At 33.6% G+C, this 27,748-nt stretch overlaps 2 protein-coding genes across 6 annotated transcripts; both read left to right on the top strand.

The window, feature by feature from the left end:
* Positions 1 to 456: 456 nt before the first annotated feature.
* LOC11421002 (phosphate transporter PHO1 homolog 9) lies at positions 457 to 7,580 on the top strand. 3 transcript variants are annotated; one of them, XM_024769556.2, is made up of 13 exons: positions 457 to 1,226; positions 1,763 to 2,051; positions 2,264 to 2,312; positions 2,392 to 2,463; positions 2,563 to 2,692; positions 2,944 to 3,064; positions 3,388 to 3,646; positions 4,027 to 4,131; positions 4,209 to 4,253; positions 4,990 to 5,139; positions 5,646 to 5,927; positions 6,477 to 6,616; positions 7,099 to 7,580. In XM_024769556.2, exons 1-13 carry the CDS (start codon positions 671 to 673, stop codon positions 7,205 to 7,207), a joined length of 2,307 nt encoding a protein of 768 aa, XP_024625324.1. In that variant the 5' UTR covers positions 457 to 670; the 3' UTR covers positions 7,208 to 7,580. The 3 variants fall into 3 exon arrangements, with proteins under 3 accessions (XP_024625324.1, XP_013447545.1, XP_003621279.2); XM_013592091.3 differs by having other exon boundaries at positions 1,727 to 2,051; XM_003621231.4 differs by having other exon boundaries at positions 1,718 to 2,051.
* A 3,132-nt stretch (positions 7,581 to 10,712) lies between these two features.
* On the top strand, positions 10,713 to 25,638 carry LOC11420326 (phosphate transporter PHO1 homolog 9). 3 transcript variants are annotated; one of them, XM_039828299.1, is made up of 13 exons: positions 10,713 to 11,228; positions 11,782 to 12,111; positions 12,217 to 12,265; positions 12,347 to 12,418; positions 12,524 to 12,653; positions 21,075 to 21,195; positions 21,538 to 21,796; positions 22,725 to 22,829; positions 22,909 to 22,953; positions 23,346 to 23,495; positions 23,619 to 23,897; positions 24,453 to 24,592; positions 25,493 to 25,638. In XM_039828299.1, exons 1-13 carry the CDS (start codon positions 10,729 to 10,731, stop codon positions 25,599 to 25,601), a joined length of 2,289 nt encoding a protein of 762 aa, XP_039684233.1. In that variant the 5' UTR covers positions 10,713 to 10,728; the 3' UTR covers positions 25,602 to 25,638. The 3 variants fall into 3 exon arrangements, with proteins under 3 accessions (XP_039684233.1, XP_039684232.1, XP_024625508.1); XM_039828298.1 differs by having other exon boundaries at positions 10,713 to 11,284; positions 11,787 to 12,111; XM_024769740.2 differs by having other exon boundaries at positions 10,713 to 11,299; positions 11,859 to 12,111.
* The last annotated feature ends 2,110 nt before the right edge of the window (positions 25,639 to 27,748 follow it).

The raw sequence follows: 27,748 nt of genomic DNA, 5'->3' as shown, positions 1-27,748 counted from the left end.
AAAGAGGAAATTATTACCATAAAAGTTTATGACTTTTTATAAATTAATTATACAATTTCAATGTATTAACTAGTATATAATTTCCTTTTTAATATGCTTAACCCGTACCCGGGACACCAATTAGCATATTTCCCTGTAAATAAAAGTCTAAAGTAGACCTCCATATTTTTTAGTAAAAAAAATACTATAACTCTTTCTTTTATAAATTTATAAAATTTACTATTTTACCCCTCGAAAAATACTATTTTACTAAAGTTAGTAGAGGGTCATTAGAGGAAATCTATATTGAATTTGAATACATTAAAAGATTATAAAATATTTCCTATAAAAACTGTGTTACTGTTTGATATGTTTCCATATATACATTCTAATTTTTTGTAAATAAATTAATTTTTATCTTCTCTCTCTTATAATTAAAAAGGAAAGACTATCATTATCAATTCTGATTCTTGCCAGCTACATAGTAAAATTGATAATGTACCAATTAGTCTATATGTACCAATTAGCCATTTTTGAAGGCAACAATTGAGTTAAGTATTCTCCAATATTTCAAACCAATCTATATATCATCATTGCATCTTAGAAATGCAACTCTAAAAAAACTTCATTGAAAATTGAAATCCATCTATTTTTTTGATCAAAAGCATAAGTTTCTCACTTGAGAAAAAAAATGAAGTTTGGGAAAGAATTTGTGTCACAAATGGTGCCAGAATGGCAAGAAGCATACATGAATTACAACTCTCTCAAATCTATTCTTAAAGGCATTTCAAAGTTCAAAGAGAAAAATGAATCAGAAACACCAATGGCATCAACACCAAAAGGATCATTGAAGAGAAGGCTAACTCTCTATAGAGCATTTAGTGGTCTTAATAGTAAACAAGGAAGATCTTCAAGTAAGAATGAGGATGAAGTAATACTTGTTCGTTCCGAAGGAGGTGATGATTCAAAAGGGTTATATCAAACCATGTTTTTGAAGCCTTCTGAAGATGGAGCAGAAAGAGAACTTTTATTTTTCAAGAAACTTGATTTTGAGTTTAATAAGGTTAATGCATTTTATAGGAAGATGGTGAAGGAAGTTGTTGATGAAGCTGAGGAGTTAAGTAAACAAATGAACTTTCTTATTGCTTTTAGAATAAAGGTTGATAAGGTTGGGTTTGGAAATGTTGATAGCAATGAAATTTCATCTTTAACATCCTTTATGCATCATGTAGATGATGCTGAACATGGTAAGGCATATTGTTATATTGTTTTTTTTTAATCTATATGAGCATGCATCTTAACAATTCTATGCAATTCATGATATTAGTCTGAAAAGTACAGACACCGGTCACGACACTAACATCAATGTGGTTTTAATTTGCTGTCTCAGTTAGGTTGCAAACCCTTATTTCTTCATATTGCAGTATAATGCAGATGTGGCCTAGCCAATCGAAATTGCGGTTGCAAATTTGCAATGCCATTGTGGAGACTTCAAAATCCACAATATTTCTGCTTCCTGCCGCAAATGCGGTTGAGGACTGCAATTTAAAATCATGCCGGTAATAATTTTGAAAAATAAGAGTCATTGAAGGAAATCACATGTTTCAGTGTCGTCTAGGTGTCATATAGTGACACAAACCGGGCACATCACTCATTGATATGAAGTGATATTTTAGAAATGAATTATGATGTTAGGTGTTGTTTGAGGAGTTATTTCAATCTAAGAGTTCTAATATAGTTTTTGAAGGTCACTCACATCTACACATGGATGTTATTCATGAAGTTGAGATGAGCAATGAAAGTCAATTTAATGATGAAGATGGAAATTATGTGGCACAAACCAATTCCAAGTCTTCCACAGAGGGATTTAAACCAGCTTCTTTGGAGATCCTTGATCATGTGAAGATCAATGTGATAACACCAGAAACTCCTGTTTCAACCATCAAAGGGCTTCTGTTAAGTTCAAAATCTGACCAAACATTTAGCAAGAAAGAGCTTAGGAAAGCAGATGTGCAACTTAGCACAGCCTTAAAGGAATTCTATCATAAGCTTAGGCTTCTAAAACGATACAGGTGACATGGTTTCTTCCTTCGTTTTTTTAACTTCGGGACTGTTTTGATTGACTTATTTGAGCTTATCTACTAGTATAAGTACTTGTGAGCTTGTTTAAGAGTGCTTATGGAAACAACTTATGGCATGTCTCTTGCTTATTCAACCAAACAGAACCTTAATAGTGATTTGATTATCTTCTGCAAGGCTAATATTTATGTTTGATTGATTGCAGCTTCTTAAATTTGTTAGCATTCTCAAAAATCATGAAGAAGTATGATAAGGTATCATTTATAATTTGAATGAATCTTTTTGGTTACAATTTTCTAAGTTTGGTTTAATCTAACTATTAAACCATTACAGGTCAGTTCAAGGAATGCATCAAAAGATTACTTAAATACGGTGGATAGTTCATATGTTGGAAGCTCAGATGAGGTTCAATCTTAACTAAAATCATATTAACTTATATTTTCTATTAATCTATAGTTTTCTTCCAAACCTAAAAGGCTGCATACTCCATCATGTATTGTAAAGGTTAATAGGCTCATGGAAAGGGTGGAACATGCCTTCATTAAGCACTTTGCAAATGGGAATCATAGAAAAGGAATGAACACATTGCGACCGACTGCGAAGAGGGAACGGCATCGAAAAACATTCTTATTAGGTAAGGTCATAAACAATTGGTTAATTTTTTAATAATCTCAGACATGGCTTTAAACTGCGATTGCTTTACGCTGCAAACCTTTATGTTGGGGTCTAATGTGGCCAATGTGGTCAAAACTATTGTTGTGATGTCCTTGCGGAGGAGACTTCAAAATCCGCAATATTGCAGTCGCAATTACAGTTGCGGAATGCAATTTAAAACTGTGAACAAATCATAAAATGCATTTATTCATTGATCATTTGATTTTTCAGGACTATTAACTGGCTGCTCAATTGCTCTCATTATAGCACTAATTATACTCATACATGCAAGAGATATTCTATATAGTGAAGGCAGAACTAAATATATGGATAACATATTTCCACTTTATAGGTAAGTTAGAAATGTTCGTTTGAATTTTATGATGCAGTCACATGATTGTGTTTATGCAAATATTTGCATACATGATAGAACCTATGAAACACTGACACAAACCAATAATAATTGGATTAAACGGACGTATTGAATGTAATTCACATGCAAGTGACAGACTAAAATGTGTGAGTGGTGCACGTAGAGCAGATTAAAAACATTACTTTACCACAAAAATGAAGTGTTCGGATGGAATTCGATTGGTTTTTAGACTACTTGACATCATATGTGCGTTCAATCTAAGTATCGATTCTACATGATTAATGAACTTCAGTTTTATGCAGTCTCTTCGGATACATCGTCTTGCATATGATCATCTACTCTGCAAATACATACTTCTGGCGGCGTTTTAAAATCAACTATCCATTTATATTTGGATTCAAGGAAGGAACAGAGTTAGGTTATAGAGAAGTATTTCTCCTCAGCTCTGGCCTTGCAGTACTCGCATTGGCCGCTGTTCTCTCAAACCTAGATATGGAGATGGATCAAAGAACAAAAAGTTTCTCAGCATTTACAGAATTAGTGCCTTTAAGCCTTGTCATTGTGAGTTACAAAATCATATCTATTTCAAATTTTAATCATCTTCTTCTGCATTTTCTTACTGATATACTAAAGGAAAGAAAAAGTATACCTATAAAGGGGTTGAACTCATTTAATGAGCTTCATTTAAGGTCTAATTGTTTTGGAAAACTCGAGTTAGAATCCTGACCGGAACAACCCTTGGCTAGACTAGTTTACATACCTCCTGACTGAACTCCGGATTACCAAGGTCCCCTTTCTATAGGAAACAAAGGGTTTATGACAAAAAATGTTGGAACAATTCATGTATTGGTATATCGGTCAGTCAATGTGTACAGCCAAACCGCTTATACACAAACTATTTATCCAAACAGTATACTTATGCTAATGAATTTGTATTACAGGTTGTGCTTGTCATAACATTTTGGCCCCTGAATATCATATATAAATCCAGCCGCTTCTTCCTTATTAAATGTGCATTTCGTTCTATTTGTGCTCCTCTCTACAAGGTAAACAAAGTTAAAATTTCAAACTTTTTCTCAACATAACTGAAATTACTATTCTTGATTAATGTTTCTGTTTTCAGGTCAATTTTCCTGATAATTTCTTGGCAGATCAGCTTACCAGCCAGGTTTAAAACTTTACATTATACTAAATTTTAATATTAGTGGGACTTGATGTATAACTTTGTTTTAAAACCAGACCGAAGTGGTTGGTTCAACTGGTTGAACTAGGGAACGTGCAATTCGTTAGTTTAATTCTGATCATATTGTAGTCGGGTTGAATATGTTCAACCGCGATTTAAGTTTACAATGTTTTCAAACCAGACCGAACTCATTAGTTCAACTGGTTTTCATTATTTATCTTTTTTTTTAACACTTTCTTACTTTTTTTTATTGATATATTTATTATTTGCCATATGGTTGAACTGATTAAATTTAGATATATGCCAAATGTACTTGACGTAAGCACAATAATGATTATCGGCCTCGTGAGGAACCTGAGCGATTAGGGTTTTTGGTGATTAGGTCGTGCCTTGGGAGTGATCTCAAGGGTGTTATTTATAGCGCCTGATTTCTCGTGACTTACTCTTCAAGCTAGCTGGTCGATTTTTGAGCTTAAAGACTCGGGATTCAGCGATTTTGTGGGTGTTAAGGAAAGGCGGTGCCCTTATCTGGGACTAAGGAGTCCTTATCCTCAATGTTGGCGGTCCAACATATTTCACATATATTCTGTTCAAGAACAATTACAAAGCTCTTTTTGTTATGATTGGCATGTTTTAATTCCCTGCTAATGGAATCTAAAGTGATTATAATTTGATGTAGATATTATTTTAAGCTAACACTAGCCTTTACTTTTGTGTTTAGGTGCAAGCATTTAGAAGTTTGGAATTCTATGTTTGCTACTATTTCTGGGGGGATTTCAAGACCAGATCAAACAAATGCAGTGAAAGTGATGTCTATAAAGCATTTTATTTAATTGTAGCTATTATTCCATTCTGGATCCGTTTTCTTCAGGTATGTATCTGTCCTCTAAGGAACTTTTGACTTCCAATTTATTTATTTTTTTTCCTAAAAGCACTTTGACTAACTCAAGCTTTTGGTCCTCCAAATTACAAATCAACGATTTTAGTCTCCTAATTTTCAAATGTATGACTTTTTCCATACCTATGCATTTTGATGCTGAACTTTGATGATATGATAAGTATTATGCTTATGTTGCAACTCAGTTGATGATGGAAAATGAGTTCTCTCCTTTCAAGGATAGCACGCATCCACGCAGAAACACATCAATGTTTGTTGGATTGAGACCGGATGGTCCATATTTAAAATAATAAGTTTGAAATTTTTATCGTCAGATCTCAATCCAACAGTCAACGATGTGCTGACTACCTAAATTTGTCCAATTCGTGATTGCATGGAATCCAAATTCTTGATGATGTGACACTATTTGATATAGTTCATCCATTTATAAAATTTCCTATTAACATTATTGAATCTAACATAAAGCTTATCATTTTAAGTGCCTGAGAAGATTATTAATCGAAGAAAGAAATACAATGCATGGACTCAATGGACTAAAATACATCTCAACAGTAGTTGCACTTGTAATGAGGACTACTAATGAGTTTCATAAAGGAATGGGTTGGAAAATTCTTGCTGCAAGTTCTTCAGGCATTGCAACAATTGTTAATACTTATTGGGATATTGTCATTGATTGGGGTTTGCTAAGAAGGGACTCAAGAAATCCATGGTTAAGAGATAAACTCTCTGTACCATACAAAAGTGTATATTTTCTTGCTATGGTAAGTTTTTAAATATGTGTGCTCTTGTCTATTTATTTTTTATCAGCAAATGTTTGCATATCAAATGTTAGGCTTAAATGCATTTTGGTCCCCTTAACTTAGTTGAAATGCGATTTCAATCCCCCATTTTTAGATCCAGGATTTTAGTCCCCCAAATTCTAAACTTAACCAAAACCTTGCTACAACATTTGTTTTCCAGTTTCATCTATTAATATGTAAACATGTTTCAATGAAATCCACTGTTTCAAATGTAAATCAGTATTATAAAAAATCACCAAATGTAATTCCGCGTCATATAAGATAAGCCTAGAATTGGATTGTGAGAAAAAAATGCTAAAACTTATGAAACAGGATACTAAAAGCCCGGCTTTAGATATGATAGGATTAAAATCGTGTTTAGGTTTAAACTTTTATTTTTATTGAAGCTGTGTTTAAGTTTAAATAGAGGGAGTAAAAGTGCATCAAAGCCTAACTGTTATATTAGTATTTTGTTTTGAACCCTAATCCTTTGGTGTTGTGATTAATGATTATGATTGAATGGTTTTTTAGGTGTTGAATGTTATACTTAGGCTTGCTTGGATGCAATCTGTTTTAGGCATTAAGGAAGCTCCTTTCCTTCATAGAACAGCTATGACTGCTCTTGTAGCTAGCTTGGAGATTATTCGCCGCGGCATTTGGAACTTTTTTAGGTATTTTTTTTAAACTAATTCAATATCCCTTTTAAAATTTCTATTGGTCGAACTCCGTGATCAATCCCTTGTGTTCTTGTCTGTTTTTATTTTATATGCTATCTTTAAAACTAAATTTTCAATTCTAACAGTTTCATATTGTTCTCGTCTATTAAATACGAGTCTTGACTGTCCGATTATGAGATTCCTCTCTTTCTCTCATTTTCCTCGCACAATAAATAATACAATTCATCTCAAAAAAGATAATATAACTAGGAAAATTTATGACAACTAGTATAACTATATAAACATATGTTATAGATAAGCTTTCAATTCATGGCATTATAATTGTTGGTATCTCAAAATCTGTTACTAGTCTTTATAAGAGTTTCTTGCAGCATTCTGTCTGTTACAGTCTGTTATGTTCTGTTAACTAGGAAATAATTAATGCTACAATTGGTTAATATATAATATATTAGGAATTTATGTTTTGAGTTGAACAGGTTGGAGAATGAGCATTTGAACAATGTTGGAAACTATAGGGCATTCAAGTCAGTACCTCTTCCTTTCAATTATCAAGTTGATGATGATGAAGACAGCTCAGATACATAGACAAACATATATAGGTTCAAGAATGGAGTAAAGATAGGGTGTTTGTGAAGAAATTAAACAGGCTTTCCCAATCAATTAATTATAGTTGTTTTGATATATAGATATAGGGAAAAACTAAAGTTTCACGCTGAAAAGCGATAAGGTTTGAAAATAGTATATAAAGAGTGACATTTTTTACCTTATATGCAGATTTTGTAAGGATTAGTTAAATTCAAAAAGCCTGTAAAGAATTAGTATGGAGAGTAATGCAAAGCAAGGCCATAAAGCCATTTTGTAAGATACATGAAGTCCAAGTTAGCAAGTGTGCACCTTTTTATTTGGACAAAAATTCAGAGATGTGTGAACAACACGGAGGGGCCACATTTTCAGTTAATGTTTCACGTGATAGTTCCTAATAGTAAAAATTTAGTGATACTTAAAATTTTATGTACGAATATGACATTTCACTCTAATTTATCCGTAAAAAGAAACCTTGACATTTATCATTTTGTAGCATTAAACTTAAAGATGAAGAAAAATGGAACAAGAAAACATCAAAAGAAAAGTTGTGATACACGGAATGGACTTGCCTCTTATCAGTATATTTCAATAAGATCTCATGTTGTGGTTCTATTTTGTGACTTTCGTCCAATATCGCAAGCCATTTTCAATAAGATCCCATGCTTTGGTTCGTTCCTCTGTTACCGATTTTCATGTGCAAGGAGGACTTCATGACCCCAACTTGGAGTCCCTCATCGGAAGTCATGAGCCCGCTGTGAGGATTTATATAGGATTGGACAAGAAGAAGAAGAAGAAGAAAATAGAGTGAGGGAGTGGTTTTTGATTTTCAATGTATCACAGAGTTGTGATATTCTTATTCATATATCAAGTATTTATACATACAAGTTCTCAAAATGAGTAACAAGCTACTCTAACTAACTTCCAACTATAAAAACAAAAACAAAATTTTGAAGCTCTATCACTATGTTACTTGCGCAGCATGTGCAAGTAATCTCTCAAACATTATTATTACATTACTTGTATCACAAGAAATCACATTATTTTGACTAAACTAAAGTGAGATGCCTGAATTTGAAGATATAAGTGAAATTGCTTCCTCATATCATGAAAATGGTCCATCTGATCACGAAGAAGAAATGGATCTTGAGTCATTTGATGACTCAAAGCTTCCCCCTAGAGCAAGAAATCCTCCAAGCTTTCTAGATGATTATGTGACTGGAAGAGAAGCTGAAGAGGAAGAACAACTAAATAGTCTAGCTCTATTCAGTACTTTATATGATCCCAATGCTTTTGAAGAAGCATCCAAACTGAAAGTATGGAGAGAAGCAATGAAGCAGGAAATAGATTCCATTGAAAGCAACAACACTTGGGAACTTGCTACTTTACCTGCTGGATGCAAGAAAATTGGTTATAAATGGATATAAAAGACCAAATTGAATGAGAAAGGAGAGGTTGAGAAATACAAAGCTAGATTAGTAGCTAAGGGATATGCTCAGAAGCTTGGGATTGATTACAGTGAAGTGTTTCCACCTGTGGCAAGATGGGATACCATAACAGCTATACTAGCAATTGCAACATTCAAAGGTTGGGATAACATAAAAGCTTTGTATGGATTAAGACAGGCACCTAGAGTGTGGTATAGTAAGATAGAATCTTACTTTGCTCAAGAAAATTTCATGAAATGCTCTCATGAACATACCTTGTTTGTGAAGAATAACTCTGAAGGGAAAATGCTAATAGTTAGCCTGATTGTGGATGATCTTATATACACAGGAGATGATGTTGCTATGTTTGAATCCTTCACACAATCAATGCAAAGAAAATTTGCTATGACTTATCTAGGAAGGATGAGGTACTTCCTTGGAGTAGAAGTTGAGCAGGATGATCAGGGTATCTTCATCAGTCAAAGTAAGTATGCTACTGAGATTTTAGCAAGGCTTGGGATTGAAAATTGTAACATGGTACTTGTAAAGCAAGCTAGCATTGTACTTAGATAATTTCCTATAAATAGGTATTTACTTATGTAATTTTCAACTCAATGAATAACAAATGAATCTTCTCCTATCAATTTTTTATCAAGAATTGGAAGGTTTGCAAAAAAAAATAAAAAATTAGCTAGCTATTTTTTAGTTACCTCTTGTGTTTCCCATTTTCATTTCTACCGATAAAATAAACACTAGAGAAGAATATCATGATAGTAGTTTTTAGAAGAAGAATATCATGATAGTATTTTTTAGAAGAAGAATATCATTTAATATGGACTATACGCAGTGGCGGAGCCAGAAATTTTATAGAGTCTGGGCAAAAAAATTATTGCAAAACGTTACTTCCTTCCTGTGAATAATTTCACATTTCCTGCGGATATATCTTTCCTGCGGATCCTAAAATCCTATGGTATTACCTCACCTGGGAACCTATATCCTTGGCAAAATCTGCAGGAAGTGTGTTTCCTGCGGAATGTACACAAAAATCGGCAGGTAAATCCGCAGGAAAAGCTAAAAGTTCTAGTAATGGTTGGGCTTGCTACAAAGAAAGTTGAGATGGGGGGTGGCACCGCCCATATACGGAAAAAATACTCTAAATGTAGACCTGTCATTTTTAGTAAAATACTATAACTCTATTTTTATTTATTTACAATGTATATTATTTTACTAAAGATAATGGAGGGTCCTCCTTTAGAATTTTTTTTTTTAGGTTCATATTAGAGGAATGCTAAATTGAAGGAATCCTTATTTTTCTCTGAACGTATTCCTCTTGTCTTCTCAACCTCTTCTTGCTTTGGTGCCTTAGTTTCCAGGTTGTTTTCTCTTCCCATTCCACTTTCTCATGGTTTTCATTCTCTTGCAAATTCTATTTCAGCCATCATTAGTTTGATCGATTGCAGCCCGTGAGTATTGAAGCAGTGAATTCGATTGTCCCTATATGAAATTTAATACAAAAAATAATAATGAAATCAAAAGAGTATGTTTTATCACGTAACGATGGCTATTTGTTATCATATGCGCTTCAAACACATGATAAGATTGGTTTTGCCGTCAAAAAAAGCTTAGTGGCGCAGTTTGTCCGCTTGTCTTCCACTCATGTGTAATTTTCTGTATATATGTATATCAATGAAAACAATGACATGATCCATTCCTCAAACAAAACAAAAAACTCAACATACCCTTTTCTGTATATATATCAATGAAAACAATGATCATTTTTGGATTATTGTTTATCATGTTCATGTCATGTCATGCCTCTACCAACTTCATATCATATCATATCTCTATCTTATCTTGACCATCAAATGAACCCTATAATAAATACAAAGGTAAAACTATTATCAATTCTGATTCTTGCCACACAAATTGAATACCAATTAGCCATTTTACAAGGGAACAATTGAGGTGTATTCTCCAATCTTTCAAATCAATGTATATATCATCATTGCATCTCATAAATTTATCTCTAATTGAACTTCATTGAAAACTAACTATTTTTTTGAGCACAAGCAAAAGTTTCTCGCTTGAGAAAAAAAGATGAAGTTTGGGAAAGAATTTGTGTCACAAATGGTGCCAGAATGGCAAGAAGCATACATGAATTACAGCTCTCTCAAATCTATTCTAAAAGAGATGTCAAAGATCAAAAGGAAAAATAAATCAGAAGCACCAACGGCATCAACACCAAAAGGATCATTGAAGAAAAGGTTAACTCTCTATCGATCCTTTAGCGGTCTTAATAAAAAACAAAAAGGACCTTCAAATAAGAATGAGGATGAAGTAATACTTGTTCGTTCAGAACAAGGTTTAGCTTCAAAAGGGATGTATCAAACCATGTTTTTAAAGCCTTCTGAAGATGGAGCAGAAATAGATCTTGAGTTTTTCAAGAAACTTGATATTGAGTTTAACAAGGTTAATGCATTTTATAAGAAGATGGTGAAGGAAGTTGTTCATGAAGCTGATGAGTTAAGTGAACAAATGAATTTTCTTATTGCTTTTAGAATAAAGGTTGATAAGGCTGGGTTTGAAAATTTTGACAGCAATGAAATCTCATCTTCAACATCCTTTATGCATCATGAAGATGATGCTAAACATGGTAAGCCATTGTCATGTTCAGTTTTTTTTTCTTTTTAAATCAATACAACGAGCATGCATCGTAAGAATTCTATGCAAGTCATGATGTGATTCCGGAAAGTACAGACACCAAACACGACACTGACATTTGTATCGTTTTAAATTTTTTGATCGGTTATGCTGCGAACCATTATTCCTTTTTATTGCAGTATAATGTGGAAAACTGCAGCCTAGACAATCCAAATTGTGTTTGCAAGGCCGTTGTGGAGACTTAAATATCCACAATATTGATGCCGCCTGGCGCAAACGCGGTTGAGGGCTGCAATTTAAAATCTCGGTAATAATTTAAATGAAAGCAATTGAATGAAATCACATTGTGTCAGTGTCGTATTGGTGTCATACATAGACATGCACTAGGTAAATATCACTCATTGATATGAAGTGGTATTTCATAAATGAATTATAATGTTAGGTGTTTTTTGAGGAGTTGTTGCAATCTAAGGGTTCTAATATCATTTTTCAAGGTCACTCACATCAACACATGGATGTGATTCATGAAGATGAGATGAGCAATGAAAGTCATTTTAATGATGAAGATGGAAATAATGTGTCTCAAACCAATTCCAAGACTTCCACAGAGGGATTTAGACCAGCTTTTTTCGATATCCTTGATCATGTGAAGATCAATGTGAACGCACCAGATACTCCTGTATCAACCATAAAAGGGCTTCTCTTAAGTGCAAAATCTGACAAAACATTTAGCAAGAATGAACTCAGGAAAGCAGATGAGCAAATTAGCAAAGCCTTAAAGGAATTCTATAATAAGCTTAGGCTTCTAAAAAGATACAGGTGACATGGCTTCTTCATTCACTTTTTAACTTATGACAGTTTCGAATGACTTATATTTAAGATTATCTTTTACAAGGCTAATCTTTATGCTTGATTGGTGTGAAGCTTCTTAAATTTATTGGGAATCTCAAAAATCTTGAAGAAGTATGATAAGGTATCCTTTATGATTTGAATGATAATTTTTTTGGTTGCAATTTTCTAAGTTTGGTTTTATCTAACTAATAAACCGTTACAGGTCAGTTCAAGGAATGCAGCAAAAGATTACTTAAAGATGGTGGACAGTTCCTATGTTGGCAGCTCAGATGAGGTTATATTTTATGTAGCATCATACTCTCTTACTCTTTTCAATTGGTTAATCAAAATATTTGTTTCAACTCTAAAATGCTTCATACTCTATCATGTACTGTAAAAGGTTAATAGGCTCATGGAAAGGGTGGAACATGCCTTCATTAAGCACTTTGCAAATGGGAATCATAGAAAAGGAATGAGAATATTGCGACCAACCACGAAGAGGGAGCTGCATCGAAAAACATTCTTATTAGGTAAGGGCATGAAAAATTGGTTAATTTTTGAATAATCTCATCTGTGGTTTTAAATCGCAATCGCTTTATGCTGCAAACCTTATGTTGAGGTAAAATGTCGCCAATATGGTCGAAATTATTGTTGTGATGTCGTTGCAGAGACATCAAAATCCACAATATTGTTGTCGCAATTACGGTTGCGGAATGCAATTTAAAATCACGAGAAAATCACAAGCTGCATTGATACTATGGTGAACATCGGTTAATTTTTTACCATATATATACAGTTCTTTATTCATTAGATGATAACTAATTTAAATTAATTCAATCTGTCTCAATATTATGCTTGTAAAGAATAAACTATGTTAAAACTGAATATATTTCAAAGTTCTCAATAATTTACAACCACCTGTCCACTAATGTGTTTATAGAGGCTAATGTAACTTAACGGTCAAGACTAATAAACTAATGGGCCCAATACACATAACCAGTTAACCCCTAATAATAAGAATTACTATTAATAATAGTTGAAATAAATTATTTACAACACTGAATTATGGGCTATGCTAATAAAAGATTTATCATCACAATAGAGCCTCATTGGTTCATCAATCTTTATCCTCAAGTCTTCCAAGATACTTCTCAGCCATAGAAATTCACATACCCCCTATGCCATTGTCCTGAACTCTGCTTCAGCACTAAGTATGGATACCACACTTTCTTTTTTACTTTTCCAAGTCACAAGATTCCCACCTAGGAAAGTGAAATATCCTATAGTCAATATACTATCCACATTTGACCCTGCATAGTCCACATCAGTGTATGCTTCAATTCCCACACTTCCATTCCGTTTGAACAAAATTCCTCAACATGGGGTTCCTTTCGAATATTGCACAATTCGAAGTGCGGCTTGTAAATGAATCTCCTTTGGTTGGTGCATGAATTGGCTGACTAAGCTTACAACAAAAGCAACATCAGGTCTAGTATGTGATCGGTATACAAGCTTGCCGACTAACCTTTGATACATTTCTTTATCAACTACAACTTCTTCTGCATTTCCCAACTTCACATTTGGATCAATTGGTGTACTTGTAGACTTGCATGATGTCTTTCCAGTCTCTTGTAGAATATCAGTAATGTATTTCTGTCGAGATATGAAAATTCCTTTCTTGGAGTGAGCCACTTCAATTCCCAATAAATACTTTAATTTTCCGAAGTTCTTGAACTCAAACTCTTTGGCTAAGTGTTGGCCTATAAATCCTTTCTTCATCATCGCTTGTCACTATAATGTCGTCCACATATACCAGTAACACGGTTACTTCCCCCGTCTTGGAGTGTTTGACAAATAAAGTATTGTCTCCTTGGCTTTGTTTGAAGCCCAAACCTACCATAACTTTAGTGAATCTCCCAAACCATGAACATGGTGATTGTTTTAGCTCATATAAAGCCTTTTTTAACTTGCACACGTTGTTGACAGCAGTATGTTCACTGTATCCAGGGCGTACATTCATGTAAATCTCTCCTTCAAGTTCTTCATGAAGGAAGACATTTTTCACATCAAATTGGAGAAAATGTCTCTGAGTAATCTACTCCATAATTCTGAGTGAATCATTTGGCTACCAATCTTGCCTTGTATCTCTCAATAGAACCATCAGCCTTGTATTTTATAGTGTATACCTATTTGCATCCTACATGTTTCTTTCCATTTGGTAAAGGAACCAATCGCCAAGTATTGTTCTTATCAAGTGCCACAATTTCCATGTCCATGGTTTGTTTCCATTTTCTGTCAGACAATGCCTCAGATAAAGAGGTAGGCATAATGGTAGTGTTTAGGTTGGTGAGGAAGACCTTATAGGTAGGTGATAATTTTTCAAAGCATATCTAGTTGGATAGAAGGTAGAGTGGCAACTGGAAGATGTAGGTGTTCATAGTCTTGTGGTGGTACTTATCAGGATTTTGGTTTCTTATGTTTTATTGGGCAGGATTTTGGTTTGTGTGCATGAGAAAATTCAGAAATTAAATCACAAGAATTTGAAGGGTCAAGTAAAGTTAGCTCATGTAATGTCGGATCAGATTCTCTTGTATATGAGTAGATTCAGGAATGGTCTTTCTTCGTGTATAAATCATTATATTTTTCCCATAGCTTACATCGGCTTCAACATTTACATGATTTTCTACTTGGTTATCCAAGTAGTAAAGACCATTCCATTCTCTAGCATTTCCAGTCGTCCTCCCCGATTCTTTGTCCTGAAAAACACAAGATTTATTATTCAAAATAACATTACATGATAGGTCTTTTGTGAGTTTTTGTATTGAAATCAGGCTAGTGGACAATTTTGGGATATGAAGGACATTATTTAGGGTCATGAATGGATTAAGTTGGACATCCCATTGACCTGCTACAGTTATAAGGGTTCCATGTCGGTTGTAGATATTTTTTTTGTTACTGGAACAAGGTGAATAGGTAGAAAAGTGTGTGGGTAAAGGTGTCATGTGGTCAGTGGCTCCAGAATCCAATATCCAGTATTGTTTAAAGGGTAAATATGAAGCAATAGGTCCAAAAGAAAAAGGAAATTCACCAAAAAGAAATGGAAATGTACCTGAATATGCCAGAGAGCTAGTACATGTTGGTTTCTCCGACCTACTGAGGAAAGATCCCATTTGTTCTATCTTATCTTTGTTGAGTGGCTTGGCATCTTTTGGACTAGCTTCACTAGCGCGTGCAGCCATGTGTGGTTGTCCTCCCAGTCTCCCTTTTCTTCCCATTCTCTACCAAGTGGTCCTTTTTTTCCCTACTCTCTATCAGGTGGCTTTCCATTCCCCCATTCTCTACTAGGTAGCTTTCCATTCAATATCCAGCATTTTTCACGAGTGTGGCGATATTTGTGACAAAATGTACAAAACAATTATTTACCTTTCTTCTCCACATAGGTTTTTTCCCCTTTCTTCTGGTAAGCGATCACGATCAAATTCTTCTCAGCTAACATTGATGAGCTTTCCACAACAGGAGGGTCTTCCAGCATTAACCCCCTTATACTTTCTTCACTCCTCGCTATAGCCATTACCTCATTAATGCCAGGTACCGTCTTCTGACCTAGAATTTGCACTCTAACTTGGTCATATTCAGGGTTGAGTCCCACCAAAAAATCATAGACTATATCCTGCTCAATATACTCCTCGAGTGTTACTGTATCTTCTAAACATCTGGCTTTTATAACCCTATATTGATCCAGCTCCATCCACAAGGTTTTGAGGTGATTTGCATATTGTGTATCAGTTCTGTTTCCCTGTTTAGCACCTATTATTTTCACCTTCATATCATATATTTGGGCAGCATCTCTTTTAACGATTTCCAGATGTTCTTTGTAGCACTGAGAAACATGAAATTGACACTTATTTCTTCGTTCATTGAACTCCATAACCATGACATGATGGAAGAGTCTTACTCATCCCACTTCTTGAACTTAAGATTTTTCTCTTTGGGAGGATCATCAGTTAAGTGTCCTGCCTTTCCTTTACCTTTTAAAGTGGTTTTCACAAGTTGACACCACTTCAAATAATTCTTCTCATGTAATCTGTAAGACGAGGTTATGGTTGGTAATTCTTAAGATTTGTAATCCCCTATTTCAGTTTTGTTATTGATCCCGTTTTCATCATCAGAGCCATCCATTGATTACAAAGAGCTAGCAAAAAAAATAAAAAAAATACACGAGTTTCAAATGACCCACGAATCAAAGTGCTCAGTTTAAAAAGTAAACACCCAAAACGAAAAGAGAAAGCAACGGTATACAGGATGGGTGTTGGGCTGGCTGTAAACTAAGATAGTGAACAGTCTGCAATTAAGGCAGCAAAAAGGACCTCAATTAAGGTGGCTAGAGTTTAAAAAAAAAAAAAAAAAAAAAAAAAAAAGATCCGCAATGAAGGGGGCTAGGGTGTTTAGGAGGAAGCGAGGCCCTCAGGAACGAGAGCTCGTGATACCATGTGAAATCTAAATATATTTCAAAGTTTTGAATAATTTACAACCACTAATATTATGAAAGAAACAAAACATCTGAGAAACCCAGAAGCTGAATAGTGGAATCTCTGGGAAAGAGTAATCCTTTGCCTGGATAACTTTTGAGGTACCTGAGCACTCTCATAGCAGCAGTGTAATGTATTTGTGTTGGCTTGGTGAGAAATTGACTCAATTGTTGTGTTATAAAGGTAATATCAGGTCTTGTTGTGTTCAGATACAATAGTCTACCAATCAATCTCCTATAAGAAGAAATATCTTCATAAAGAGGACTGGAATCATTATGCAGTTTGATAGAACGATCTGAAGGAGTGGATACTGGTTTAGAATTGACAAGACCTGAATCAGCAAGCAAATCCAGACAATACTTTCTTTGACACAATGAGATTCCTTGTTTAGAATGAGCAACCTCTAAACCAAGGAAATATTTTAATTGGCCAAGATCTTTGATTTTGAAAGATTGGTGAAGTATGTCTTTAATGTTTTGAAATTCAGAAAGTGAATTCCCTGCAAGAATGATATCATCCACATATACAAGAAGAATAGTGAATGTTGAGGATGAAGATTTGGTGAATAAGGAATGATCTGAATTAGCTTGCTTGAAACCTTGAGCCACAAGTAAAGATGTCAATTTTTCTTACCACTTCCTGCTTGCTTGCTTTAATCCATAGAGGGATTTAATCAGTTTGCATACCTGATTTGGTTTAGAGGATTTGACACCTGGTGGGAGTTGCATGTACACATTTTCTTGTAACTCCCCATGAAGAAAAGCATTATTGACATCAAGTTGGTGAATAAACCAATGATGAATAGATGCTAATGCTATAATGAGTCTGACAGTTGTAAGCTTTGCTACAGGTGAGTATGTATCAAAGTAGTCTAAACCCTCAATTTGATTGTATCCCTTAGCAACTAAACGTGCTCTGCATGATGTTTGATCTTATAAACCCATCTGCAGCCTATTGGTTTGATGTTAGGAGGTAAATCAACCAATTTCCAAGTACCAATTTGTTCAAGAGCAGCAAGTTCAGTCTCCATGGCCTTGTTCCAACAGTCAAACTTACTGGCCTCAGTATAGGATTTAGGCTCAGTGTGAGTGGTGAGAGACAAAGCAAAATGAAGGTGATCATTAGACAATTTATTATAAGACAAATAATGGGAAATAGGGTAAGAAACAACATGTGTATTATTATTAGAAGATGAGGATGAAGATGATTGACAGATGTAATCTTTGAAATGTGGTGGTGAATGCTTAATTCTGGAAGAAATTCTTTGTGGAGGTGAAGAAGAAGAAGGAGATTCAATAGGAGGAGAAGGAGTTTTGGTGGAAATAGAAGTGGAATCAGAAGGTTGGAGTGAAGAAAAAGGAAAATATTCCAAATTCTTTTCAGATGAAGGAGGATAAGGAAGAATATGATCATGAAAAATTACATTTCTAGAGATAAAGATTTCTCTAGAATGTAAATCAAAAAGAACAAAACCCTTGAAACCTGACTTGTAGCCTAAGAAACAACATTTTCTGGCTCTATGGTCAAGTTTAGATATGTGAGACAATATAGTAGAGGCATAGCAAAGTGAACCAAAAACTTTAAAGAGTTTAAGATCAGGTAAAGAATCATACAGGAGTTGATAAGGTGTTTTGTGACCAAGTAAAGGAGTAGAAACTCTGTTAATAAGGAAAACAGCATGACTGACAGCATAACACCAAAATTTAAAGCTCTTGCCACATTAAGGATATGTTGGTGTTTTCTTTCAACTCTGGCATTTTGTTGAGGTGTTTCAACACAAGATCTATGATGAATAATGCCTTTAGAAGCATAAAAATCAGTAAGAAGAAATTCAGGACCATTGTCTGATCTAACAGTTTTGGGGGTGATATTATATTGAGTATGAATCATATTTATGAAATTTTTAACATGCATAGAGACATCAGATTTATTTTTAAGGAGTATGATCCATACAAATCTACTGAAATCATCTACAATAGTGAGAAAGTATTTATGATTGTGAACAGAAGGACAAGCTAAAGGACCCCAAATGTCAAAATGGAGTAAGTCAAATTTAGCAGAAGAAATGGAAAGACTGGAAGTAAAGGGAAGTTTCTTTTATTTAGCAAAGTGGCATATGTCACAAACATCTTTATTATTGCAAGAAATAGAAGGATACAAGGATTGCATATGAGATAATCTTTGATGAGAAAGATGTCCCATTCTATAATGCCATAAAGCAGAATTAGGAATTACAATGAAATGTGACTGAGAAACATTATTACAGGAAACAAACAAATTGTTATTGAAACGATGAGAAGGAGACTGGAATGAATCAGCAGACACCACCAATCTATATAAGCCATGTATATTTTCACCCAAACCAATCATCCTCTTGGTACTCAATTCCTGAATAATACAACTATCAGTTGAAAAATTGACAAAACAAGATAAAGATTTACACATTTTGGATACAGAGATGAGATTAAGATTGAAAGTTGGACAATACAAAACATTGGTAAGATATAAGGATGATGAAAAAGAAACATTACCAGCATACTGAACTAAAACAGTAGTTTTATTAGGTAAATTGACATTTGTAGGTTTGATTTTGTAAAAGGAGGTAAAACAAAGAGATGATGAACATATATGATTATTGGCACCTGAATCTAGAATCCAATGATGAGAAGCAGAATCAATAGCACAAGAAACAACACTGGATATACCTGTTTGTTGAGTATCAGGCACAGAAGAAATAGTTGAAGTATGAACATGATTAGAAATAGGACCAGTTGGTGGGGAAACTGAGGAAAGCAAGTTAGCCTGTTGAAGCAAAGCCACAAGATGATCATACTTCTCCTGAGTTAAACTGAACTTGGAATCTGGTGCTACCACATCATTGGTACCAATAGAGTTATTTGTATCAGAAGCCTCAGAAACAGCATTGTTGGCAGAAGAATTACCCTTATTGAAGTTGGGGTGACCATATTTTAGATAACAAAATTCTATAGTGTGGTTATATCTGTTACAAAAGGTACAAAACCTATCCTTTCCTTTGTTAGCTGAAGTACTAGAAGTACCTTTACCACGAGGATAAAACTTCCTTGCATCAGAGGCATTAACAGAAATGCTAGAATCATCACTAATAGAAGGTGTGGAAAACACAATATTCTGGCTTTCTTCTTGAACAACCAAAGAGTACACCTTATTGATCGGAGGTAAAGGATCCATAAGAAGGATTTGAGTTTTCACAACAGAAAAAGTATCATTCAAACCAGTGAGAAACTGAAGAATCTGGTCTTCAGTTCTATAATACTTAGCAAGGCGTATAGATTCACATCTACAGGGATGAATGCAAGTGCAATTGGGAATAGGTCTATGTGAATTCAATTCATCCCATAGAGTACAAAGCTCGATGAAGTAATCAAGTACAGACTTAGTACCTTGTTTGAGATTGTTGATGGTGGATCTGAGAGAAAGAACACGAACACGATCAACTTTTGAGAAACATTCCTTCAAATCATCCCAAGCAGACAAAGCAGTGTCATGAAAAACAATAGTTTGAGCAATGGATTCAGTAACAGAATTAACAATCCAAGAATGAATTAGGTGATTACAACGTTCCCAAGCTTGACGATTAAGATCATCAATGTCAGGAACTGAAATTGAACCATCAAGGAACACAAGCTTGTTCTTCGCGCCCAAAGCTCGTTGCATAGAACGATGCCATGCAAGATAATTCGAACCATTGAGTTTGGGAGTGATAATCAAAGAACTAGGTCCATCACTAGGATGAATATAGTAAGGAGAATCAGAGTTAGAAGGTGCAGAATTTCCACGCACCATGAAAACAGAGTATAGGAACAAGAGAAGAGAAAGAAAATTGCAAACGAATTGAACGAAAAGGATATCGCAATTCGGAGCAAGAACAAGAAAGAATATGAAGATGATGAATCTTCAACAAGAAAAAGAGAAAAGAAAGCTTCAAAACGAAGCTTGAAGAAGAAGCAACAATGGCGGAAAAACGGTTACAACCGGATCGTAACAAACTCCTCAATGAGAGAGAGTCACTGATACCATATTATGAAAGAAACAAAAGTGAATGAATAATTCTCATTAACTGAAAATGAAGTAGGATTACAACTTATATATGAAACAAAAGATCTACTGCAACTAACATATACTAACTGTATACCAACACAGTCACTAACTTGTTCAGCAAGTTACTTATATAACTAAGTTGTATCATCACTAATCACTTCATTATGCAATAACTAATGTGTTTATATAAGCTGATGTAACTTAATGGGCAAGACCAATAAACTAATGGACCCAATTCACATAACCACTACTACTAATAAGAATTACTACTAATAGTAGTTAAAATAAATTATTTACAACAAAATATATCTCACTCTGACATTTGATCATTTCATTTCCCAGGACTATTAACTGGCTGCTCAATTGCTCTCATTGTAGCAGTAATTTTACTCGTACAAGTAAGAAATTTGATGTATAGTGAAGGTAGAACTCAATATATGGAGAACATATTTCCACTTTATAGGTAAGTTAGAAATGGTCGTTTGAATTTTATCATGCAATTACATGGTGTTTATGCATATTTTCATACTTGTATGATAGAACTTACAAAGCACCGACACAAACAACAAACTTGACACCAACACAAATAATAATCTGATTAAACACGAATTGAATGTAATTTATATGCATATGTCAGACACCAAACACACTTTTAATAAAAAGTGAGGTCTGCACACTAAATTTTATTTTACTATAAAAATGAAGTGTTTGGATGGAATTCCATTGGTTCGTATACTTGACACCATACACGCCTTCAAAATAAAGTATCAATTCTACATGATTAATGAACTTCAGTTTTACGCAGTCTCTTTGGATACATTGTCTTGCATATGATCGTTTACTCAGTGAATGTATACTTCTGGAGGCGTTTTAAAATCAACTATCCATTTATATTTGGATTCAAGGAAGGAACAGAGTTACGCTATAGAGAAGTACTTCTTCTCAGCTCTGGCCTTGCAGTACTCACATTGAATGCTGTTCTCTCAAACTTAGATATGGAGATGGATCAAAGAACAAAAAGTTTCTCAGCATTTACAGAATTAGTGCCTTTAGGCCTTGTCATTGTAAGTTGTAAAAGTATATCTATTTCATATTTTAATCATCTTCTGCTGTATTTTATCACTGATATACTTGAGGAAAGAAAAAGTATGCTATAAAGGGGTTGAACTCATTTAATGAGCTTCAGTTAAGGTCTAATTATTTGGGAAAACCCGAGTTTGAATTCTGACTAGAACAATCCTTGATTAAACCTTACTTACCTCCCGACTGAACTTCGAATTTTCAAGATCCACTTTCCTGAAGAATTCATTTATTAGCAGGGCCGGCCCAAGACCAAAGCAAGTGAAGCAAGGGTTTTAGGCCCCAAATTTTCGGCCCTTAAAAATAGGCCTCCAATTTAAATAATATATAAATTCGTTCCATGTCATTGACCGAAAGCAGTCAATAGCACAGTGGTAGAAGGCATCTTTATTGTAGTTGTAGGTCACAAAATTGACAATCATTTCATTACAAAGTTCACTTTTTGACGGAAATGCTTCATTTTTTATTGACAGTATTCATTATACGTACTTTTTTTTTGTTACAATTCATTATACGTACTTAATAAGTCAAGAAACACTATAATTTTTTTTTTATAATCATCGTTATAATTTATAATTAATTTAATTCGTCTTCTAAATTAAATGACTCGACCAAAAAAAATAATATTATTTTTAAAAGGCATATCTAAATTTTCGCTTTAGGCCTCAACATATGTTGGGCCGGCCCTGTGTATTAGTATATTGGTCTTTGTGTACAGCAAAAGTCTGTTTTGATCAACTTATCTGAGTGTATTTGCTAGTATAAACACTTTCGACTTATTTCCATAAGATCTTTAGAATAGCTTAAAGAAACAACTTACATCTTATATGAAAAACGGTTTGACTTTATTTTATCTTTTGTTATAGAAATAGTTATACAGTAGACTTGTTTGCTAATCAATTTGTATTACAGGTTGTGCTTCTCATATTATTTTGTCCCTTCAATATCATATATAAATCAAGCCGCTTCTTCCTTATTAAATGTGCATTTCGTGCTATTTGTGCTCCTCTCTACAAGGTAAACAAAGTTAAAATTTCAAACTTTTTCTCAAAACTTAATTGGAAGTACTAATCTTTATTAATGGTTCTGTTTTCAGGTCCATTTTCCTGATAGTTTCTTGGCAGATCAGCTTACCAGCCAGGTTTTAAACTTTAAATTACACTAAATTTTAATATTAATCACCTGATGTATAACAATGTTTTAAAACCAGACGGAACTGGTCAGTTCAACTGGTTGAACTAGGAAACACCCAGTTCGCTGGGTAGTTTAATTTCGATCAAACTGTAGTCAGGTTGAACCGGGTTGAATAAGTTCAACCTTTCATCCGCGGCTCAAGTAGAGTTGGTTCAACTTGTTGTTTTATCTATTACCAGCGTTAGACTAGCACTCTGTGCATGTCTGACTGCTTTTTTTTATGGCGCTAACACGTGTAAATTATAAACAATATTTTTTTTATGAACTTTGATTTTTATTAAAATTATATGTATATATGTTTGTGACTTTTAAATAGTAACAAACTATGTTTTCGTTTAGGTGCAAGCATTTAGATGTTTGGAATTTTATGTTTGCCACTTTTTCTGGGGGGATTTCAAGACCAGATCAAACAAGTGCATTGAAAGTGAAATATATAAAACATTTTATTTAATTGTTGCTATCACTCCATTTTGGATCCGTTTTCTTCAGGTATGCATCTTCCATTCATTTTGTATCCATGAAAAAAAATAGACATGGAAATAAGAAATGTGATTTTTGTAACACAAAATTTGACCTTCATAATAATAAATAAGTTTTCTTTATTATTTGAAGTGTCTTCGAAGACTAATTGAAGATAAAGATAAAATGCATGCACTCAATGGACTAAAATATACCTCAACAGTAGTTGCACTTGCAATGAGGACTACCAATGAGTTTCGCAAAGGAACGGTTTGGAAAATTCTTGCTGCAACTTCTTCAAGTATTGCAACAGCTTTCAATACTTATTGGGATATTGTCATGGATTGGGGTTTGCTAAAAAAGGACTCAAGAAATCCATGGTTAAGAGATAAACTCTCTCTGCATGACAAAAATTTATATTTTGTTGCTATGGTAAGTTTTTGTTTTGTTGCAAATATGTGTGCTCTTCATTGTTTATTTTATATGGGAAAATGTTTCTGTATTAATTATTAGGTTTAAATGCAGTTTTGTTCCTCTAAATTTAACTAAAATGTGATTTCAAATACCCATTTCTAGATCCGGGATTTTAGTCCCTCAATTTCTAAACCTAACCAACACCCCTGTTACAACATTTGTTTTCCGGGTTCGTCTATCAATATGTAAACATGTTTCAATGAAATCCATGGTTTCAAGTCTAAGTCATCCTTGTAAAAAAATCATCAAATGTAATTCCACGTCAAAAAAGATAAGCCAAAAATTGGATTGTGAGAAGAAAAAATCATAAAACTTGTGAAACAGGATACTAAACGCCGGATTTATATATGGTAGGAGTAATCGTGTTTAAATTTTAATTATTTTTTGAAGCCGTGTTTAAGTTTAAATAGACGGAGTATAAGTGCATCAAAGACTAACTGTTATATTAGTATTTTGTTTTGAACCCTAATCCTTTGGTGTTGTGATTAATGATTATAATTAATGGTTTTTTAGGTGTTGAATGTTATACTTAGGCTTGCTTGGATGCAATCTGTTTTAGGCATTAAGGAAGCTCCTTTCCTTCATAGAACAGCTTTGACTGCTCTTGTAGCTTGCTTGGAGATCATTCGCCGTGGCATTTGGAATTTTCTTAGGTATTTTTTGAACATATTCATTAACTTTTTTAGAAATTCGAGTGATCAAACTCTGTGATCAATCACTTGTGTTCTGATATGAGTTTACTTTATTTGTTTCCTTACAAACTGAATATTCTATTCTAAAAGTATCGTATTGTTCTCGGATATTAAATATGAATCTTGATAGTCTGATTACAATATTCCTCTCTTTCTCTCTTTTTACTCGCACAATGAATAATTTTAATTTATCTCATAAAAAATCGAAACATTAATTTTTCGTACGTCTATCAAAATTAGGTTTAGTAACAAATGTTTGAAGTTTTGAAGAATTAATCTCTTAAATGAAGTATTTTGAGCTATTTTCTTTGGTCGAGAGTTTAATAACCGAATTAATCAGTTGTCTCCATGGCAAAAATGAATTCTCCCAATTTATGAAAAAATAAATTGCTTCAAATTTTCACTTAATCAATGCCAAGTAAATGATGTTTGTGACAAAGAAAGAACATCTTGTAGCCTTCTTAATTATGGTATTAAAAAAAAAAAAAATATATATATATATATATATAACTAGGAAAATTTATGTCAACTAGTTCTTTTTTCTTTTCAAGTAGTCTGATATCTGGAGCTCAAACATTTTAAATGTGGAGAAGTAGGGTGTTTTAGGCACGATCTCCGACCTCTGCATGTATTATGTAATGTCTCTATCAACTGAGTTAAGCTTATGGGGATTTTGACAACTAGTTTAACTATATAAACATATGTTATAAGTAAGTTTTCAATTCATGGATTTATTATTGTGAAGTGTCTCAAAATCTATTACTTGTCTGATATACTATTTTACATTTGTTACTGGAAATAATTATAGCTGCAATTGGTTAATATTAAATATTATGACTTGATTTTTTTTTACTTGAACAGGTTGGAGAATGAGCATTTCAACAATGTTGGAAACTATAGGGCATTTAAGTCAGTACCTCTTCCTTTCAATTATCAAGTTGATGATGATGAAGACAGCTCAGATACATAGACAAACATATATAGGTTCAAGAATGGAATATAGATAGCGTGTATGTGAAGAAATTAAACATAGAAATTTGTTAGTAATTACAATTGTTCATAACTAATTACTGGCAAATTAGTTTGAAAAAGATAAACTTCATAAGCAAGTTAGTCCTTTATGTAGTGTCTCACGTGATAGTCCCTAATAGTAAAAGTTTACCTATACACCACACCATTTATTAATTCGTAAAAATCAAAAACTATTTTGAATGATACCTACAATTTTGTGTACCAATTTGCTATTTGACTCTAATTTCATAGGTGAAAAACAAACTTTTTTAGGTGATGTGAAAAACATACTTGTCAGTTGTCATTTTCTAGCATTAAGACCGACAAAAGGAAGAAAACTTGACAAAAAAACAACAAAAGAAAAATTTGAAGAATGTGAAAGTTTCCACTTGTTATCAAGGCCGGTTCATCAGGACTGTCACTAAAGCAAGGTCCCCAAATTAGGCCTCATGTTAGACTCCCAAATATTTTTTTTGTTTATATTTTATAAGTTAAATTCTTTAAACATTTTTGCGTCTAACTTGGTGGGTAGTCAAATTCTTTAAAGGTGGCTATTTTATTGGTTATATGTATCTTAAATTCTTAAAATCAAATCCACAAACCTAATTGCAGATCAAGGTAGACAGAGAAGAGGACAAACACATCATGATTTGGTTAGTCAGTTCGGCCCAACAATGACCTACATTTGAATGAGGGAGAAACAAACACACCATGATTCGGTTATCTGATTCGGCCCAACTATGACATATGTCTGGAGGAGGGAGAACTCTTTGATCCACTATTAATAATTTTATTACAAAGAGATACAAAAAAAATTACAAGATATTAGTTTCAACAAGTTCTCCAAGAACATCTAATTTATACCCATTTCCTAATACATTCCCATGAACAATAAACTCAAAATCTTCACTCTACAAAAGTGTTTATTGTAGCTTCTAGATTATTTTAGGTTTTAAATGATATCTTATATGTAGGTTTGAAAACACCATTGTATTCTGAAGAGTCTAACTGAGTGCAAGTATAAAATGTCTCAAGTAATAGTATAAAAAGATCAAACTCACAAGCACTGAGGCGATGTAGCTTTCTGTCGCTTTTCAGATTGTAAACTTGTTTGCGTGAATATAATATAAACCATTCAAAGTAACAATAAAAAAAAGTAAAGTTGAAAACTATAAAAGATGAAAAGCAACAAATGCATTTAGGAGATCTCTAATGACAAAGCGTGTTTAAGAACAACAAATTAGTCTATGTTAAAATATAATTTAGACCTTCAAACTTAACGCCTAAGTCTATGTTGTCTTTTAAGATCTATATCTCTTCGAAAACTAAAGAATTAACTCATATTAAACAAACAGTTACATTCTCATCTTCTTTCAATCCCATGGAATTTGGCAATAAAGATAAAAGTGACTTGTTTTTACTTTAAAGATTAGCTTTAAAATAGTTTTTTTTTAAAGAAGCTCGAAACCGAAACATTCTAAACTTATTCAAACATAATCATAACATCATCATGTCTTAACTATTAAAGGGATTTACCTCATGATGAGCTTAAACACAAAAATGGAAAATAGAGAATAACTGAATGAAAACATAATTGCAATGATTAATAGAATAGTTTAGAATTTACAAAGGAATATTACAATCTGTGAATGATAGGAGTGAGCTTTTTGCATTATTCACTCAAAATAATCCTAAAACCCTAATTCTCTAAGAACTAGCACTCATGTTCATCAATGGAGGAGATGAGATGGTAAGAGAACTCTAGTGGCTACTAACCCTAACTGGAATTGGCCACTCCAATCAAACAATAAGTTTTGGACCTTTTACACAACAATGGCATTGTCCTTTTTTAGTACAAGTCTAACCACTAATTAAGTTGTGCCATTTGGTAATTTTCCATGTGAGTTTTCCTTGTCCTATCTTTTGGGAATCATCATATTTAAGGTAGAGAAGTTTAGAATCCAAAAGGAAGAAGGAGGTGAATCTCCTAAAGATGCAGAAGTTAAAGCTCACTCTCCTCCAGTTGTGGAATTATTCTCCCAAGTTACTGAACTTGCAAGAGAAATTGTTCAAGAAGGAAGTATGCAATATGGAGCTTTGTTGGCT

This window comes from Medicago truncatula, chromosome 7 (genome assembly GCF_003473485.1).
Source record: "Medicago truncatula cultivar Jemalong A17 chromosome 7, MtrunA17r5.0-ANR, whole genome shotgun sequence".
In the NCBI taxonomy this organism is placed as follows: Eukaryota; Viridiplantae; Streptophyta; class Magnoliopsida; order Fabales; family Fabaceae; genus Medicago; species Medicago truncatula.
The sequence above is the reverse complement of the archived record's forward strand: the minus strand, read 5'-3'. Positions and strand labels throughout refer to the sequence as shown.

Excerpts from the sequence above, each read along its gene's own strand:
- LOC11421002 (XM_003621231.4), top strand. The coding sequence starts at position 671 with ATGAAGTTTGGGAAAGAATTTGTGTCACAAATGGTGCCAGAATGGCAA. Across the intron at positions 2,052-2,263 it reads AGGCTTCTAAAACGATACAG|CTTCTTAAATTTGTTAGCAT; the intron begins GTGACATGGTTT and ends GATTGATTGCAG. Across the intron at positions 2,693-2,943 it reads TCGAAAAACATTCTTATTAG|GACTATTAACTGGCTGCTCA; the intron begins GTAAGGTCATAA and ends TTGATTTTTCAG.
- LOC11420326 (XM_039828298.1), top strand. The coding sequence starts at position 10,729 with ATGAAGTTTGGGAAAGAATTTGTGTCACAAATGGTGCCAGAATGGCAA. Across the intron at positions 23,496-23,618 it reads TTTGGATCCGTTTTCTTCAG|TGTCTTCGAAGACTAATTGA; the intron begins GTATGCATCTTC and ends TATTATTTGAAG. Across the intron at positions 24,593-25,492 it reads GGCATTTGGAATTTTCTTAG|GTTGGAGAATGAGCATTTCA; the intron begins GTATTTTTTGAA and ends TTACTTGAACAG.